This window comes from Anabrus simplex, chromosome 6 (assembly GCF_040414725.1).
Source record: "Anabrus simplex isolate iqAnaSimp1 chromosome 6, ASM4041472v1, whole genome shotgun sequence".
Lineage (NCBI taxonomy): Eukaryota > Metazoa > Arthropoda > Insecta > Orthoptera > Tettigoniidae > Anabrus > Anabrus simplex.
The window spans coordinates 168,041,960-168,059,547 of record NC_090270.1 but is presented as its reverse complement, the minus strand read 5'-3'; the positions used below and the strand labels follow the sequence as shown (position 1 = coordinate 168,059,547).

At 40.6% G+C, this 17,588-nt stretch overlaps 1 protein-coding gene across 4 annotated transcripts in view; it reads right to left on the bottom strand.

The window, feature by feature from the left end:
- The window catches only part of LOC136875615 (uncharacterized), a 188,412-nt gene that overhangs the window by 59,622 nt on the left and 111,202 nt on the right, over positions 1–17,588 (bottom strand). For all 4 annotated transcript variants that reach the window (XR_011018419.1, XR_011018420.1, XM_068228086.1 and 1 more), the window contains exons 10-13: positions 15,789–15,810; positions 13,823–13,881; positions 11,339–11,369; positions 2,996–3,054 (exon numbers count right to left, since the gene is read on the bottom strand). Coding sequence is in view for 2 of the 4 variants with exons in the window: in XM_068228086.1 (XP_068084187.1) it covers positions 2,996–3,054; positions 11,339–11,369; positions 13,823–13,881; positions 15,789–15,810 (171 nt within the window). In the remaining 2 variants the exon portion in view is untranslated. The remainder of the gene's footprint in view (positions 1–2,995; positions 3,055–11,338; positions 11,370–13,822; positions 13,882–15,788; positions 15,811–17,588) is intronic.

The window sequence follows — 17,588 nt, the reverse complement described above, 5'->3', positions numbered from 1 at the left end:
ATTATTCCACAGATGTCACTACTAAAACTATGATCATGCACCGTGGTGCGAAGTGAAAGAACTTTTGATTTAAAGAAGTTTTGTACTCATACTTTTTTTTTAATTGATGTTCATTTATTTTTGGGTTGGCAATATTTATCTTTTCTTTCCGCCAATTTTGAATTCAGCCAATCCCTAATTTCTGTAATTAATTTTCTACCAATCACAGTCTTCTTCTTCTTCTTCTTCTTCTTCTTCTTCGATTTTGAGCGTAAATTTTAAATTAACCAATAAAATTGAGAGGGTGTGCTGGTTTATTCGTGAAAGGTCTCGAACTTTCCCCGAGGGTTTATAAACTGCGGATTTTCACGTCTCTTGGCCAATTGATCGTCATCTTACTGAGTGTGTGTGTGCCAAGCAGGAGGCGGGAGGCTTCTTCGTCAGTTGCCAGAGCTTCTACAAGGTAATGGCCACATAACATCTTTCTTTCTTTCTTTCCTGCTAGCCCCGCAGTTTAGCCCGAGGAAAAGGTCCGAATTATCGACTATGTAACCTACTTTTCTGAAAATGTAACTTCTGCCGGCTAATGTAAGAACTTCATAAAATCTTTAACTGTAAATTGGGGATAGAGAGTGACGTACCCTCTCGAGCTCCCCTTCATCTTGGTTTGAGGTGACTACGTTTGTAACGGTTCTTCTTCCTTTCCGTAATGTATTAATTTACCCTTATACGAGTCAGCTCAGTAGTTTGGGAATAGCACTTACGTCTTCTACAATGTAATCTAAACCAAAACAGAAATGCTACATCAATAATAACTAAATTTAACTACCCAGCCAACTTTTCTTACCCTACACAAGTATCTATATTCCGATGTCCAAACCCTACCAACCATTCTCGCTTCTCATCTCTACTTTCAGTAACCAAACCACCTACTACTGTTTTTTACTTCTAGTAACTACCCCCCTCTCATATCCACTTGTACCCCACATTTCTGTCAGATCTCTGTTCCTGTATCTGGCCCTACTCTGGTCGAGACTCCCCAAGTTTAACCTTGCCGTTACCTTTTTACCTTGCGCTTCCCTTACTTCACTGCATACACTTCCCTTACTTCCCTCTTCACTGCAAATAGCCATATTCTCACTTCGCCTCTCTACCCGCACTTCTTCACTCCGAACACTGTCATTGGTCACTTTAGCACTTGGCACTTCTCCCTGCCTCTCTTCACACGGTACATTGTTACTTCTGGTATTTTGCCTATCATCTCCACTAATCGCTGCACTACACTCTTGTTCTTCGGCCTGCTTTGACTTCATCCCTACGTCCATCCTCAGCACACTGTTATTTGTATTTCGCCTCACTTGCCTACAGTTTATTGCACTACTCTCCTTTTCCTCATCTTGTTTTAACTTCAATTCTAAATCCATCAATCTATCCACAGACCAGATCCTCTTCCAGCTTCTGTCTGACACCACTAGATTTTGACCTCTAATAGTTGCCCTCAGCCCCTGTTTTACAGCCAGTATCTTGTGTTTTCTGAGTATCCTCTCATTTCTGATCGCGTCACTTCCCACGTCTCTCTTTATCCATATTTTCTCCCTCTGGACGTTTCCCGCATTTGTTAACACAACATCCGCCATCAACGTTGAAAACAATTGTAGCTTTATAGGCCTGTTGCCTCTAGTTCTTCCCACTCTCTGCACATCGTCAATATCTACTTCACTAAAATTTATTTTCATTTTCCCCTGTATTAGGTCCACTACTTTATAAGTTGTAAGTACTTTGCCTTCTCTCGACTCCTCAGGCACTCCATAAATAAACAAGCACTTCTTCCTTCTGTATAAAGTATTTGCTTCCACTTCTGCTTTCAGCTTGCAATTCTCCTCTTCAAGTCGTCCTACTTTTTCCCTTAATGCTACCACTTCTTCGGTGTTATTTCTCGCCTGTGCAGCTATGTCGTCCGTTTTTTCTCTTATCCATACTTCCATTTTTTCAATCTTACTGGTTTGTTCTTCAATCATCTCTTTTATTTGCCCGAAAGGGCAAACTTCTGTCAACACCTCCCTTACAGCTCTTTTGATTGCGTCCATATTTTCCCTATCCTCATTTCTACTAGATGACGGGCCTGGGTTCAACTCGACCCCCCAATACATAATAAAATTATAATCACTGCTGCCGATAACAATAGTTCTCCTTTCCTCTCCATATCCATTTTACACCCACCTGGCTTCTTTTCTTCTTTCTTCATTTTCCTCTGCCATCTTCCTATCGTCACTCTGTACTGTTCTATACCAATCATTGTCGGCCCACTTCTCGGCGACCTTCCAGCACTCCACACTCTCGAACTCCACTCCCCCTCCCGGGACCCACAGCTCACTGCGACCTCCTTCGTCCGTGGCTTAGGCAAGACTGGTAGTTTGGGAATAGCCCCTGTTTCACCGACCTAGTGCCCCTTAGGTTTTTAAGTTTTCACTACCGGTATCTTTGAACACTGTACGCCTCCATTCAGTTTGTGTTTCAGGCCACTTACTTAACCTGTTCTTTCCGCAAAGGCCCTATAGGTTAGATACGAGATACCCCTGTTTCAATTTGTAAGTTGGGCCATGGAAGACCAAAGAGAAAGATTTTTTTTTATTTTTTTTATTTGGTGTTGCCTTTAGTAGGCTTAAGAAACTGAGAGCACGTTAGCTCTTTTTCAAGTGTTGTAAAAGTGCCTCTGAAGAGGCTTGATATTGTAATTTACGGAGCAAGTGCTCCATGTATTAGAGGAGTTCTGCCCTTGTATAAAATTTGTGCTCTTTTGTAAATTTGAGCTAGGAGCTCAGGAAAAGTTAAGTGAGGGCTTGAAGCTCATGATCTGTTTATACCACCAATTTTGTCGTTCCTAGACTTGTTTAATGTTGGCTACTTGTACCTGTAATTTGTGAATTTATCACTAGTCACATAAATCAATGTAATGTAGGCCTACTTGTGGGGTAAATTTTATGATCATAGAGTGTTTCACTATTTTTAAACTTACCCTTCAGTTCTTCATCTGCAAACCGGGCCAGTAACTTCGCAGTTTCTGGACTCACTTGGCTAGGACAAAGATTGAATGGTAGTTATTTTGAAGTACAAGTAATTATGTCTCAAGTATATGCATACCCTTAATAAAGTAAATTAACTTAAGTTTCACATTGGAAGATAAGGAAATACGATTATATGAGTGACTATGCCTAATGAAATTTATAAATGACAATACAGTAGGTCGACGTTTGATAAATTAGTCGTCTTTAAGCCTAAGGGGAAATTCCAAGCACTGGCCTTCGACATGTATTTAAACATTTTGTAGTGGGGGTGGTTATAGGATTGTTCTTTCCCTTAAAGGGAGTCCTATTGAAATTTATTTTTTCTGTAATTTTAATTATGCTTATACGAAATTCTGGTTCATTAACATGGATTTAATCAAGGTAACTTGAAGGTTTTGTCTAAATACAGGGCATATTTCCTAAATTATGGTATTTTAAAAATCGTTTGGTCCATTCTCAAAATGTCCCTGGTGCAACAATTTCTGTTTTACTGTTTTGAAACTTAGTTATATTTTGTTAGAGAAATTAAAATAAATTGTAGTATTAGTTCTCGTTTTAGTACAATTCTTATATTCTTTACATTGTTATTCATATTTAGTATCGCATCATCAGAACTAGATTTTTTTGAACATTGTAAAACAACATATTTCTGAAAGGTACAAACGATTATTCAAACGAATGCTAAGAACTATGAATGCTATATGAGTAATCTTACATATGAGTGGATAATTTGAAAGTAAATAAATTAAAACTCTTGCGCAAGGATAATTTTAACTTCTAGAAATCATACTTTTAAGAAATTCATTCTGAAAGTAGGCCCTGCATTAACACTGTATTCTGATTCAGAAATAAAATTACCGAATGGTTTGGTCTTGCGGTTAGGGTCGCACAGGTGTGAGGTTGCATTCGGGAAATAGTGTGTTCGAACCCCACTGTCGGCAGCCCTGAAGATGATTTTGCGTTGTTTCCCATTTTCACACCAGCCTGGGGCTGTACCTTAATTAAGGCCATGGTCGCTTCCTTCCCACTTCTAGCCCTTTCCTAACCCATCGTCACCATAAGACCCATCTGTATCGGTGAGACATAAAACAAATTGTAAAAAAAAAAAAAAATTAAAGAGTAATGAATTTAGGTAGGTGCCTCATCTCAGTATTTAAACGACCACGTTCATTCCTTTTGCATTCTCTGCCCTTCTACATTCTTCTGAGATTTCATACGCATACGCATCTCTCTCATCTCATGGTTTCCAACAATGTGTACTGTCTATGCCAGTCTTGAATGCATTTTACTGTGATCATATACTTAATCATATTATATCACAGACAATATTCAAGACAACATAAATGTGATTTAAATGTTTTCAAGGAATCATTAAAAATGACCGCACATGAAAAAAATCACCATGTGCGCCAAGGCTTGGAGTATCTACAGTACTAGCACCAAAATTTAAGTTTTGGTTGTTGAGCCATTTCTTAGCCGATATATTAATAGCACTTCCCCATTTAAACCTGACTTCATATTTAACATATCTGTGACAACTTTTCTTCTCCATACTCTTTTGCTTTCCTTCTTCTCTAATTCTCATCTCGCGGTTTCCTACAAAGTGGAGTATCTATGCCAGTTTTGAACTAAATATAGGCGTATTGTTGGACTTACCGACCTCTGATCAGGACTTTGAAGGAAAGAAGATTGATGTACTGAAGTAAGCTTTCACGGTCAGGTAAGCTGTGTTTACTGTCTGTTTCAGAGCGCTTGCGACTCCACATAGACACAGCCTAATCACGGTCTATACAACTACTTATTTTGACGAAAACATTCGCTTCCTCCTCGTGTATCGCACTACACAGAATAAAGTTTGACTTTACAAGATTACTTTGGGGGAAAATCTAACAAAATGTACTATTCAACTCTTAGCTGGTATCACATACTTCTGCAACGCAACTTACAGTATGTTATGGTGACTGCAAGATTCCAGATATTTTATTGTTAAATTAAACAATGTTTCATTAATTTTTGTTGTTTATTAAATTTGATTCCTAAGTTTTTTAAAAATCAAATCACAGGAACACTTTAAATGAAAAATATAAACCCGCAGGAAATTACAGAAATAAGTTACTAAATGAAGCTCCGAAAAAGTAGACTTTCCTATTTTTCTGAAAGAAATCTATAAAGACAAATTTTCATAATAATTTATCTGCTATGCCAGTCTTTCATAAAAAATCCCAGAATCGGTAAAACAAAACTGGAAAACTCAAATTGTATATTTTGATATCCAAAATACAATTTGGTTAGAGTGCACATTTTTCTTTATCAAATGACTAGCTGTAGTACCCGGCGTTGCCCGGATAGTTTCTGAATATGCACCTTTAAGATTTGCATTACCAGTTAGTTATGTGTGATGTGAATTTTTATAGAATTCCTTTTTGACTTGCAGATTGATATGTTATGATCTATTATGTAGTTTTTAAATTATTTAGATGTGTTTGATTTCAAGTTTTAGATTATTTAATTTTCGAGTAAAACTTCGTCCTTATGGAAGCTCGAATCGACTGGGAAGTATTTGATCCTGTCAAAAATTAATAAGTGATAACTATATGTATTTATCCGTCGCACTGTAGATACGATGTACAGGATTTCAACTGTCAATGAGACTGTCCCCCTCCCGCCCTCCACCACTAAGAGATATAAAATCTGGATTGTCACCATTCATCTCAGTGACCCAGAAAACTGTAGATTCGGCACTGTTTTCGATTATTTTTATATCTCACTCCCCCTCACCCACACCCCAAAGGGGGCTGAACATGAATTTAAAACAATTCGGAGTGTCACTAATTATTTCAGCTACCACGAAAACTATGGATTCGATAATATTCTAGATTATTTTTATACCGCCCCCTCGCCCCCTGCCCATAAGGGTGCTAGGGGTGTCTTACCCTCACGCGGTTTGTCTCCTGATACTAATTGATAAGTGTACCAAGTTTGGTGAAATTGCTCCAGTCGTTTAGGAGATGTGTAATTTACACACCCACACACCCACACACCCACGCACACACATACATCAATTTTTATATATAGTAAGAAGAAGAAGATAATATTTTTATATGTAGTTTTTCGATTAATTTTATATCTCACCCCCTGCGCTCCCCACTTGGACTTGCAAAAAATCCGGAGTAATACTATTCATCTCAGAGACCCTGAAATATATGGATTCGAAACTGTTTTTAATTATTTCTATATCTCACCCCCCCCTTCGCTCCCCACCTAAAAGGGGGCTGGACTTTAAAAAATTCTAGAGTATTACTTTCAACTCAGTGACCCCGAAAACTATGAATTCGACACTATTCTCGATTATTATTGTAACTACCCCCCCTGACCCTCTCCCTTAAGGGCGCTAGGGATGGCTTACCCCCCACAGTGATCGTCTCCCGATAGTAAGTAATACGTGTACCAAGTTTGGTTGAAATTGCTCCAGTGGTTTAGGAGGAGATGTGTCATTTGCACACACACTTCCATTTCTATATACAGTAAGATTTTTATACTCGTACTTCACCCCCTTTCCATCCCCGCCCAGAGGAGTCCTATGAGTGCCTTACACAACAGTATATTTTTTCCAGATATTAAGTCTTATTTGTACCAATTTTGGTTGGCAGCTATGCCCAAACATAATCTCACTGCTCTAGAATCCTGGAGCTGACGTTGCCATGGTTACGGCAGTTCATTTCTTTATCCGATTCCTAGAGCAGGGGTAGTGTGGTGCCAATATCTCCGTAACGGTTGGTTTTAGGGCCTTAAAACATGGTTTTCGGGCCCATAGGGCTTACCGAGTTTTGTTCTTTGCGTCAAGAGGATTAAATTGAGCTTTGTCTCGTCCTTATACGACAAATTCGATATTTTGCCTATATTAGCCTATTATTTTTATATTTTTTCTATAAAACCCCCGTCTTTTCAAAGATTTTAAAATGATATGCATATAGAAACTTTCCCCAGGGTGAGTATACTCTAAATATGAAGTTTGGTTGAGATCTATCCAGCCGTTTAGATGTGATGGTGGAACAAACAAACAAACAGACACGAACAACTTTATTTATAAGAATACACTACTGTTTTTCTTCATATAAAATACTATCAGTTCAGTACGACCCTGGAAGGAGAGCGGGTGGTCGTGGGAAAGTTTGGTAGCCGTCTCGCAGACGTTAATGAGAATTAATACTAGCTTTCAATTAGTTTAATGGAGACTAATAAAACACACGTACACAAATTAGTCAGTCATGACAGCCACTCACGAAAAAATGTGCGGCTAGTACAATACTTGACTAAGGGCTGTTCCAACTCGTTTACAGTGCCTCTCTCTTCTGCAGTTCCGTAGTTTTTGGAACGAATTTCCTCATGAGCACAAGTTTGTTATAATATATATACATAATATGCTTATTTCGTTACATATTATTTGCACTCAGTAGCCAGCTCGATTGGTATGAGAGATAACACTCCGTGATTGCATTTTTTTTTTTTACAACTGGCTTTACGTCGCATCGACACAGGTAGGTCTTATCTTCACGATGGTATAGGAAAGGGTTAGGAGTGAGAAGGAAGCGGCCGTAGCCTTCATTAAGGTACACGTCCAGCATTTGCACGGTATTAAAATGGGAAACCACGGAAAACCATCTTCAAGGCTGCCGACAGTGGGTTTCGAACCCACTATCTCCCGAATCGTGATTGATTTGTTTGTGGTTATTGTCGTTCTGAGGTGCAAACCAACAGGGTTATCTGCCCACATGCCACCGGAGAAGTATAAAAACAAACAATTCATCAGATTTGACTTTTATGAAGATTTTAACGAATAGCATACAATAACACGTCCATTATTAGATTAAAAACTGATTTTTGAAACTAGGGTTGTGGCACTGTATATCGAACACTTAAGGTTATCTCTATGAATTATTGATCAGTATTTTTTTTTTCCAGTGAAGAACGGACCTATGAAATAGTTATGAAACCTGAACGGAACATCCCCTGGTTGCAACTGGCTTGTTCAGATTTTAAAAATGTACAATTTGTAGGCTCTAGGCGCCTTTAAATGCAACAGTTGTATTCCTTCATATATCGAACGGTCTGCGTTATATATCGATCAGTGAGGTCTTATTTATCGCACATGATTTTTATATATCGAACGGTAAGGTTTTAAATACCGAAGATAAATATTTATTTTAAATCACTTTATTTTAGACATTATATGATTGTAATAACATGAGAAAAATAGAATGATTCTTAAATATAAATCGCAAAAGTAGAGGAAGCAATATTAACACACGTTAAAATATCCCGAGAAACACAAAAAAGAGTGTCTTATCTCTACCCTTCCGCAGAGAGCAGAACATGTCTTTAGACTTCCTTGTTTCTTTTCTTTCTCTTCAATTCTTCCCGGTACTCCTTTGAGGATATCGGGTATGTTTTCCTTAATCTAAACCGATGAGGTTTCTCTGGTACTTGAGGAACTTTGAGAAAATCTTTGAAAGAATCCTCGCTACTACTTGAGGTGGGTGAGCAAGCAAGTTCCGAAGCAATTTCATGCTCATTCAATATTTTCGGCTTGTGAACTTTTACTCCACTCTTCAAAATGACGGCACCAGGAAGATCTTTCTTGGGAGAAGGTACATACACCTCTAAACGTTCATCATTCCACGTGAAATCATCTCTTTCCTGATCACCATCATCTTCTGATGAACTGTCTGTCATGGTTTCTTTCTGATTAGTCGATATTGTTTCACGTGTTGCATTGTACTGAGTTGTAACACTTTTCCAATAAGCATACAAATCTGGTTCACCATCATTCTGTTTTTCTCCATCACGTCTTAGTTTGTCATTGAACTTATCGAGAATGCGAGGATGCAAGAATTCCTCGAGATCATCAAGCACAAACTTTAATTTCTGATTGGAAGTGGAAAGGGATGATGGGCTGCCTTCGTCACTTTCTTGCTGTTGCCTTCCCAGTGGAGATTTCAAAACATCTGCAACCACATTTTGTGTAGTCCACAGCGTTGGGATCTAGTGGATAGAGACCACATTTACGAAAGGCGCTTTTCACAATATCTGGCCTAACAGCATCATCCCAAACGTTCTTTAACATGGGTGCAAAATTTACCTTGGTTACTGATGCACGGAGAGTTCGTATTTTCTCGTCTTGAAGAGCATTTTCCCATGCTCTCTTCAGAGGTGCAAATACCCCCACATCCGCTGGTTGTAGAAGATGGGTGGCATTAGGGAAAAGGCAATACAAAATTATTCCATGGTCATGACAATATTCACTGACTTGAAGGGATAAGTGACTCCTGTGTCCATCAAGAAATAAAATAACAGGAAGCGTAATTTTCTCTACCTCTAGCCATGACCTAAAGTGTTGAAGGTAGTTCAGAAACGTTGGGGCCTTCATCCAGCCACTTTCAGTTTTCTTGTAGATCCAAGGCTCAGGTACACTATCTTTGATAAGTTTCTGAAGTCGTATGTTGCTGTAGACGATCATTGTTGGGGCACAACGCCCGTCAGCACAGCAATTTCCGAGCACTGTTATGCCTTCTTTCTCTTTAGAGGTTGCCGTAATTTGAAGCTGTTCCCCTCTGACTCCAAGGTACTTTCCTGACACCTTATGGAACAGAAAATTTGTCTCGTCTGCATTGAAGATCCTGCTTGGGTCTTCCATAATTGAACTTACATCCTCAGATTCCAGGTAGTACGACAGTCCAGCAAACCAACCACGTATTCTCTCTTCCGAGACAGCAGCCATGCCCTTGCTTATGGTTTCAGCCTTCTTCTGAGACTGGGAAGGATGCCGTCCCATAAAACATTTGAACCAGGTTTTACCAGGTCTTCCATGCTTAAACGGTGTGCTCCTTCCTGATGACTGCACAGTTTGCTGAACAGTGTGAAGTAAATTATTTTTCTTCAACGGAAATCCTCTCTTAGCCTTACCCATTCACTAATGCCCTCTTCTTCTCGTGGACTCAGGAACGGCTTTCGCCCAAGGGCAGTCTGAATCTTCTGACGTCCAGATAGTTTGTCGTTTAACGTTGTTAAAGGGACCTGGCATGTCTTAGACGCCTGCCTTTGCGACATTATACCGGACTGAACCTGTTGAACAGATTCAATCAAGGCAGATAACGAATACTGACATCGTTTCATTTTTCAACAGATTTAACTTTGGCTTTTGGGACAATTCCCCCGTTGGGCATCTTAATTTTGACCATAGTCAAGCTCTGAGTACTAGTTAAGGAAATAAGAACTGCAAAAGTAATTATTTTCTGCTTTCTAGCTTTAAATGGCTAAAATATAATATTTTTTTCAAAGAGTGCGGGGTAACTTCCCCCACCCACCCCTTCTTGTCGACGCCACTTTATTTGCCGCCGACGACGAGAAACTTTGGATAGTGACAGGATTGTTAAATAATGTGATTAGAACAACGTACGGTATCAGACAGACACAAGACATCGTAAAGGAAATCTAACTATAGCCGATGAAGTTCAAAATTCAGGCCCTCTCAAGTTACAAATAGACGCCTCAACAGTCACGACCACAGAAATCCGGACTTCGGCGCCAAATAAAACAATACTACAAATTAAAATTTTAAACAGCCCATTAATTTTCAGTGGTGTTCGATATTAAGTTTTTTTTGGTATTAAATGAACCTCATTTATCGAACGTCCTTTCGATATTATAAAATGGGAGTCAAATATCGAACAATATTTTATTTTAGAAAAAAAAATATGAAGATAGGTGAAAACTCACAATACAAGAAAATAATAAACATGTATGTATGTTAACACAACCTATTATTTAAAGGATACCTTCTGAAGACACTATTTTACCGACAAAAACAGATAATCACAGGGACACTGCACCTTAGTAACAATACAGCAAGCTCATCAAAATCTCGCCAACTCCAAAATTCTGAGACTTTCCCGCGCTCGCCAACGAAGTAACGACTTCGACCTATCGATTGACATAAAGCTACGTTTGGAAGGGTGAATTTAGAAATCTCAGATGTTATGTACACTTTTCGATATCCTTATTTTGCAACGGGATGTGTGAACTGTTCGATATTTAAAGGGTGTTCGATACATAGTGCCATTAACCTATGCTTTTTTTATTTATTTTCCGAACACACTCAGTTTGTCGGCATTTCGTCACAAAGCCAGTGGAGCGTGTTCAGAGGATGACAATAACTAGAACTTGACTTACAAAAAGTATGTTTTCTCTTTCTTTTGTTGCAGTAGTATATTATATTGATAGTATTATTGTTTTACCTAGTTTTACGCTTGTGCTGAGGTCTTGGAGCTGTAACAAAAAAAGAGTTATAACATTTTAGGTAGATATTTACAACAGTATAATATAATAGAATTTACCTTAACAAACAGTTTTGTGGAGCTGATTTTATGTTACGTAAGACAAGATGGCAGTGATCTTTTCTCGTACAGCACTTGCTGTAAGCGAATTATGTTTATACTAGCAGCAGTACCCGGCTCTGCGCGGTTACATTCTTTAAATGTATAATTTTAGGATTTGCAGGTGGTTAGTGTGATTAGCGGTCACCTCCGGAGGCCCGGGTTCGATTCCCGACTCTGCCAAGAAATTTGAAAAGTGGTACGAGAGCTGGAACGAGGTCCACTCAGCCTCGGGAGGTCAACTGAGTAGAGGTGGGTTCGATTCCCACCTCAGCCATCCTGGAAGTGGTTTTCCATGGTTTCCCACTTCTCCTCCAGGCAAATGCCGGGATGGTACATAACTTCAGGCCACGGCCGCTTCCTTCCCGTTTCCTTGTCTATCCCTGCCACTATTCCCATCCCCCCGCAAGGCCCCTGTTCAGCGTAACAGGTGAGGACGCCTGGGCGAGGTACTGGTCATCCTCCCCAGTTGTATCTCGACCCAGAGTCTGAAGTTCCAGGACACTGTCCTTCAGGCGGTAGAGGTGGGATCTCTCGCTGAATCCGAGGGAAAACCGATCCTGGAGGGGAAACAGATAAAGGAGAAGAAGAAGAAGAAGTATTAACTGTCTGAAGTGAATTTTCGTAGATTTCTTTATTGTGAGGTTGGTTAATAGTTTACGAACTCTTTTGTAGATTTAGAGTTATTGTTATATATGTGTTTAATTTTAAGTTTTAGTTTGAGATTATAATTTCGCGTTAAACTATTTCCTTGTAGCAGTCCAGGTTGTCTGGAAAGTACTTGATTCTTTCAAACAAATGATATAAGTAAGTTATAACTGCATGTATTTACGCCTCGCGCTATAGATATAATGTATTCGATTCCATCTGCCACTGAGACTGTCATCATTTAGTATATGGACCCCGAAAACTGTGGACTCAACACAAATATCGGTCAGTTTGGACATTTTTTCATGCCTTCTCAACCGCCATGGTGATGGAGGCTGAACTTGGACTTAAACGGCATCCAGAGTGTCACAATTCATCTCAGTGACCCCGTAAACCATGGATTCGACACTAATATCGGTCGTTTTAGCTTATTTTTACGTCAACCACTCCCCTAGGGATGCTAGTGATGTCTTACCCCCACAGTAGTTTTTTTCAGATCGTAAGTCATGTGTTTGCCAAACTTGGTCGAGAGCTATTCTGAAAAGAAAAAAAAGAAGAAAAAACACACACAATGTCGGTAATTTTAGACATTCTCTTTCAACTCTTCTCAACCTCCATTTCGACTGGGGCCGAACTATGACTTAAAAGGCATCCAGAGTGCCAGAGTTCGTCTCAGCGACCCCAAACACTCTAGATTTGACACTGATATAGGTCATTTTCGATTGTTTTGATATTTCACCCCTCCCCTAGGGGTGCCTCACCCCAAAGTAATTTTTCCAGTCAGTGAGACATACATGTACCAAGTTTGGTTGAGAGCTATTCTGGAGCACACACACATTCATCCGTAATCTCGGCCATTTGGACATTTTTTTCACCCCTTCTCAACCCCATGCTGATTGTGGCTGAACATTGACTTAAACGGCATCCAGAGCGTCAATATTCCTCTCAGCTACTCCGAAATCTACAGATTTTACATTAATTTTGTCGTTTTCTATTAATTCACCCAATTTCCACCCCTCGTCCCTAGGGGTGTCCTACCCCCACCGTAAATTTTCCAGATATTAAATCATACATATGTACTAAATAGGGTTTTATCATCCAAAATAATTTGATTTACTTTACAAACTAGTTGTTTCTTAAATTTCGCATCGTTAAGCTTCGACCTCGTGGCAGGGAGATAGGCCTACATCCTTGCATTTACTAAAAAGACGCCTTATAGGAGCACTTAAAGGTGTATCTTTGTTTAATGTTAAGAACACTCCCACCAATGATGCATATACTGTAGCAGGATAAGGTTGATGGCTTTGGAAGTACTGGAGAGGTAAGTGCCTAATGCAGTTCTGATGATGCTACTGTACTGGTTCTTGTCTAGTCGAACTGATTTTAGCTTCCTCTGCCTCTTTAGCTGGGCTGTGACAAAGTGTCCTGTGCTTCGCCGGCAAGCTTTCAACCCAAAGTCACTGCGTAACACACTGGATATGAATTTTTCCGAGATATTTAGTTCACGAGCCGTGATTGATCGCCTCCACACTGCATTTCTGCGAATACGAGCCACCACTGCTTTCACAAGTACTGCAGTCCTTGGCCAAATAAAATGGTCCAAGTGTTTTTAAGTATCGTTCATATCCTGTGTGAAAACGCGCCCATGAGGACCTTTAGAAATGAGCTAAATATGCGTTAATCTAATCTCAGACTCACCCTGATTATCTTCAGGCACATACTTCTGTAATAACAACGCAGTTTCAGGATCCAATGAACTGCAAGGAAAAGAAATTTGTTTATTATTTTCAAATGCAGCACAACGAACACTTCTTTATAAAAGAGTGAATGGTTATGTTCGTTTTATATGACCTACTACTGGAAGAAATTACGTTCCTTTAAACATTATTCACAATTCTCGGTTACTCAAGACATAGCCAAGAAGAGATTTAAAGAATACCAAATAACTGATATGTATAATTAAATACACACTACTGGACAAGTAAAGCACCCTCTATGAGGCACGAAAACTGTATGAAACCTTTGTCTTCAGGACAAGAAAATTATGAACAGTTAGTGATCTGCAAATTACACACCAATGCTTGGTAGAAAGGTACAAACAGGCGGTTATCCATGGTGTCATCCAGGAACTTTATGTCGTCCTAACGTAGAATCCTCCGTTCCTCCTCCAACGCTCAAAGAATTCGGGAAGGTTCGTCGCAGGTTGCAGGCGTCAGAGCATATACCATATGAGCTGATAATAACGCAGGTGCTCTAATGACGACAGACCAAAGTAGGGTGTCGGAGGCCGTAGAGTCTGTCGACTGCTGTGTGTGGGCGAGCGTTGCCGTGTTTCAGAATACCATTCAGCACACGCTACAGAAATGGCAGGAAGTGGAGAATCTCGTTGACATATCGAGGGGCTGTCGGTGAACCTTACGCAAACACCGGAAAGCTGTTGGAGTCGTAATTAATGACCATCCTCACCATAACTAGGGCCGCTGTGTCGTTCCACAATATGCACTAGTGTATTCCGTATGGCCGCCTTCACCATAACTAGGGCTCCTGTGTTGTTCGACAGTAGTCTACACACCAGATGGTTCTGCATGGCTGTCCTCACCACAATTAGGGGCCCTTTGTCGTTCCACAGTATGTGCGAGACTGTTCCATATGGCTGTCCTCACCGTAATTAGGGCAGCTGTGTCGTTCCACAATATGCACGACATGGTTCCACCGACATCGGAGACAACACGCTCTCATGCGTTCTTCTTCGCAGCGTAAAGTGCGTGACTCGCAATCCGGCGGAATTCCCGCCTCCAGTATTCCCGTTCTCGGCACCACGGAAGGCGTACTTGACAATGGACCGGTGTCGGTGGCAATCTGTACCGAGTCTACCTTTATTCATTATCCTCCGGATAGTTCTCTGGGACATAGTAGTGGCCACAAGTATCGCATGATTTGAGTGGATGTTGCGCTGAGTTCCGTTACGGCATGCCACATTATGGGCCTCTCCACACTGTGTATGGTGTAATGACGGGCTCCAGAACTTTTCCTTCGTGACATACGACCTTCGTTTATCCATATGGCAATACATCGCGTGACGGTGCTGAGTCCACGATCTCGATGATCAACCACCCTCGTGTAGGCCTGTTATGCAGACCCGTTCAAACGGGTCTAAATGTTGGCTCGACTACCTTGCATCCTCTGTGGTCATACACATTCCATACTACTAGCGTCAGTTGTGCCCTCACAGCTTGTGCAGCCGCGTTTTACATCCTCATTTGTGAGGAGGTTCTCTGGTCGCGTGATTGCTATACTACTGATAACTGATACTGTATTTTGAGGAGCAAATACTCGTAGTCTATCACTATCTGTTGTGATCAAATACGTCCTAGTTTGAAATTACCAGTTTCCTATAATGTTTATTTCTTGTATATATATATCGCAAGTACTTCTGGTGTCGCTGGAGCTGCTCTGGTTCCTGTTGGATTTTGACCACGGATTTATGGCTGAATTCCCTTCCTGATGCTACATATCAAGTGAAAATCCCATCCCAAAATCCACTGGGTTTCGAACATTGGCCATGCGAGTGCAAAGCTAATCTCTGCTCTAATCTACTTTTTAATAACATTGACAGTCAATAGAGTAGTCTAACCAAAGTACTGTTCAACAGATTTATCCTTACCTTTTCCTATGTCGCCTTGCCGCTGGAACAAAAAGAATTGCTACATTATTATTTTATGGTTGGTGTAGGATACCATTTTATAATTCTACTACAAAATCTACAACAAGAACTTGTTTACATAGTTTACTTATGCACAAACTTCGGCATAGGGAGTGGATGTTAGTTAGCCCTAAATGAGCCTTTATTTAAATCGAAAGTTTTGGAAATATGATCGAACCGAAATTTGTCCGCTCTCCAGACAGTCATTGCCAGCGGAAACACTCAGTATCTGTATTTACCACTCTGGCTCCTTGGCTGAATGGTCAAAGTGATGGAATTTGGTTCAGAAGGCTCTGGGTTCGGTTCCCAGCCGGGCTGGGGACTTGAACTGCGTATTGTTAATTCCGCAGGCTCGGAGACTGGGTGTCTGTGTTCGTCATATTGGCGTATACCTTTTCGTCAGCTCACAACATTGATCAACTACAAAGCACCACAAAGACACGCAATAGTGAGCACATCCTTCCACATACGCTTTGTGCCTGGAAGGGCATCCGGCCGTAGCACTGGGCCAAATCCCACTTGTCTAAGTGTCGACTCAAAGAAGTGGGGAAATGCTAATAAGAAGAACAATGATAAGAAGAAGAAGACACCTTACAATGCAAAACAATGATGGATAAGTCTCAAAGTATTAAGAGCCAGCATCAAATTAAGGCCTTCTTTCAACATACTCTAATGCTTTTCGCCTGTTGTGGTAAAATTGCTTGTTGTGTTACTAGGATGTATAGGTCTAACAAGACAATCATGCCAAGCGACCGTTGCTCAGGCCGAAGTCCTGCAGGTTACGAGGTGTCGTGTGGTCGGCACGACGAATCCTATCGGCCGTTATTCTTGGCTTTATAGACCGGGCCGCCATCTACGTGTAATCATGTAGACTGAGTGGACCTCGAAGCAGCCCTCAGATCCAGGTAAAATTACCTGACCTGTCCGGGAATCCAACCCGAAACCTCCGTGTGAGAAGCAGGCACGCTACTCCTACACCGCGGGGCCGGCCGACAAAAGAAACGGAACAGCCGTAAAAGGTGTGCCGATGACAGACTCCCTACTCCGAACAAACCTAGTACTCTGTGGGTTTGGAGAGAACAAGGTTTGACTACAGGTGATGGTAGGGAAGAGAACAAGATTTGACTAATGGCGATGGGTAGGGAAGAGAACAAGATTTGACTAAGGGTGAGGGGTAGGGAAGATGAAGGTCTTGGTGATGGCACAAGTAGAAGCAATGCTCGACTAACAAGGGAGTTAGCGCAAGTTGCGATCGCAATTGCAAAAAAGTTTTGGTTTGCATGTAAGAGTTTTACATGTACATTACAAATACTGTGTGCGCACAGTATTTGCCATTAACAATTACATTGCACTTTACAATCATGCGCATGTTCAGTCACCGAGTTCAAAAACTGGCTTGTTGGTAGCTCTTGGCAAAAGATGGCGAGGATGAACATTTCCACACAATAAGTATAAAGTGCCGAAAATAGAGTTGCTTACCACAGTAGGAGCACTGTCACACCACTTTTGAACATCAAAAACACGTTCTGGCGGTGTTTTAAACCTCTCTGTTCTGAAGTCATCATATTCAGCTACAGTTCAGGAGTAGAACCTACCGAACAAAGCTGGCGAGTCTGGAGCGCAGAACACTGATTGTGTAGAATACACATCAGCTACAAAATTGAATGCCTGGACGATTGTGTGAACTGAGAGTCTTTAAGAATACTGTGATCTTCAATCCGCTTCAGCAGCGCCTTAAACTGTTGAAAGAATAGCACATCA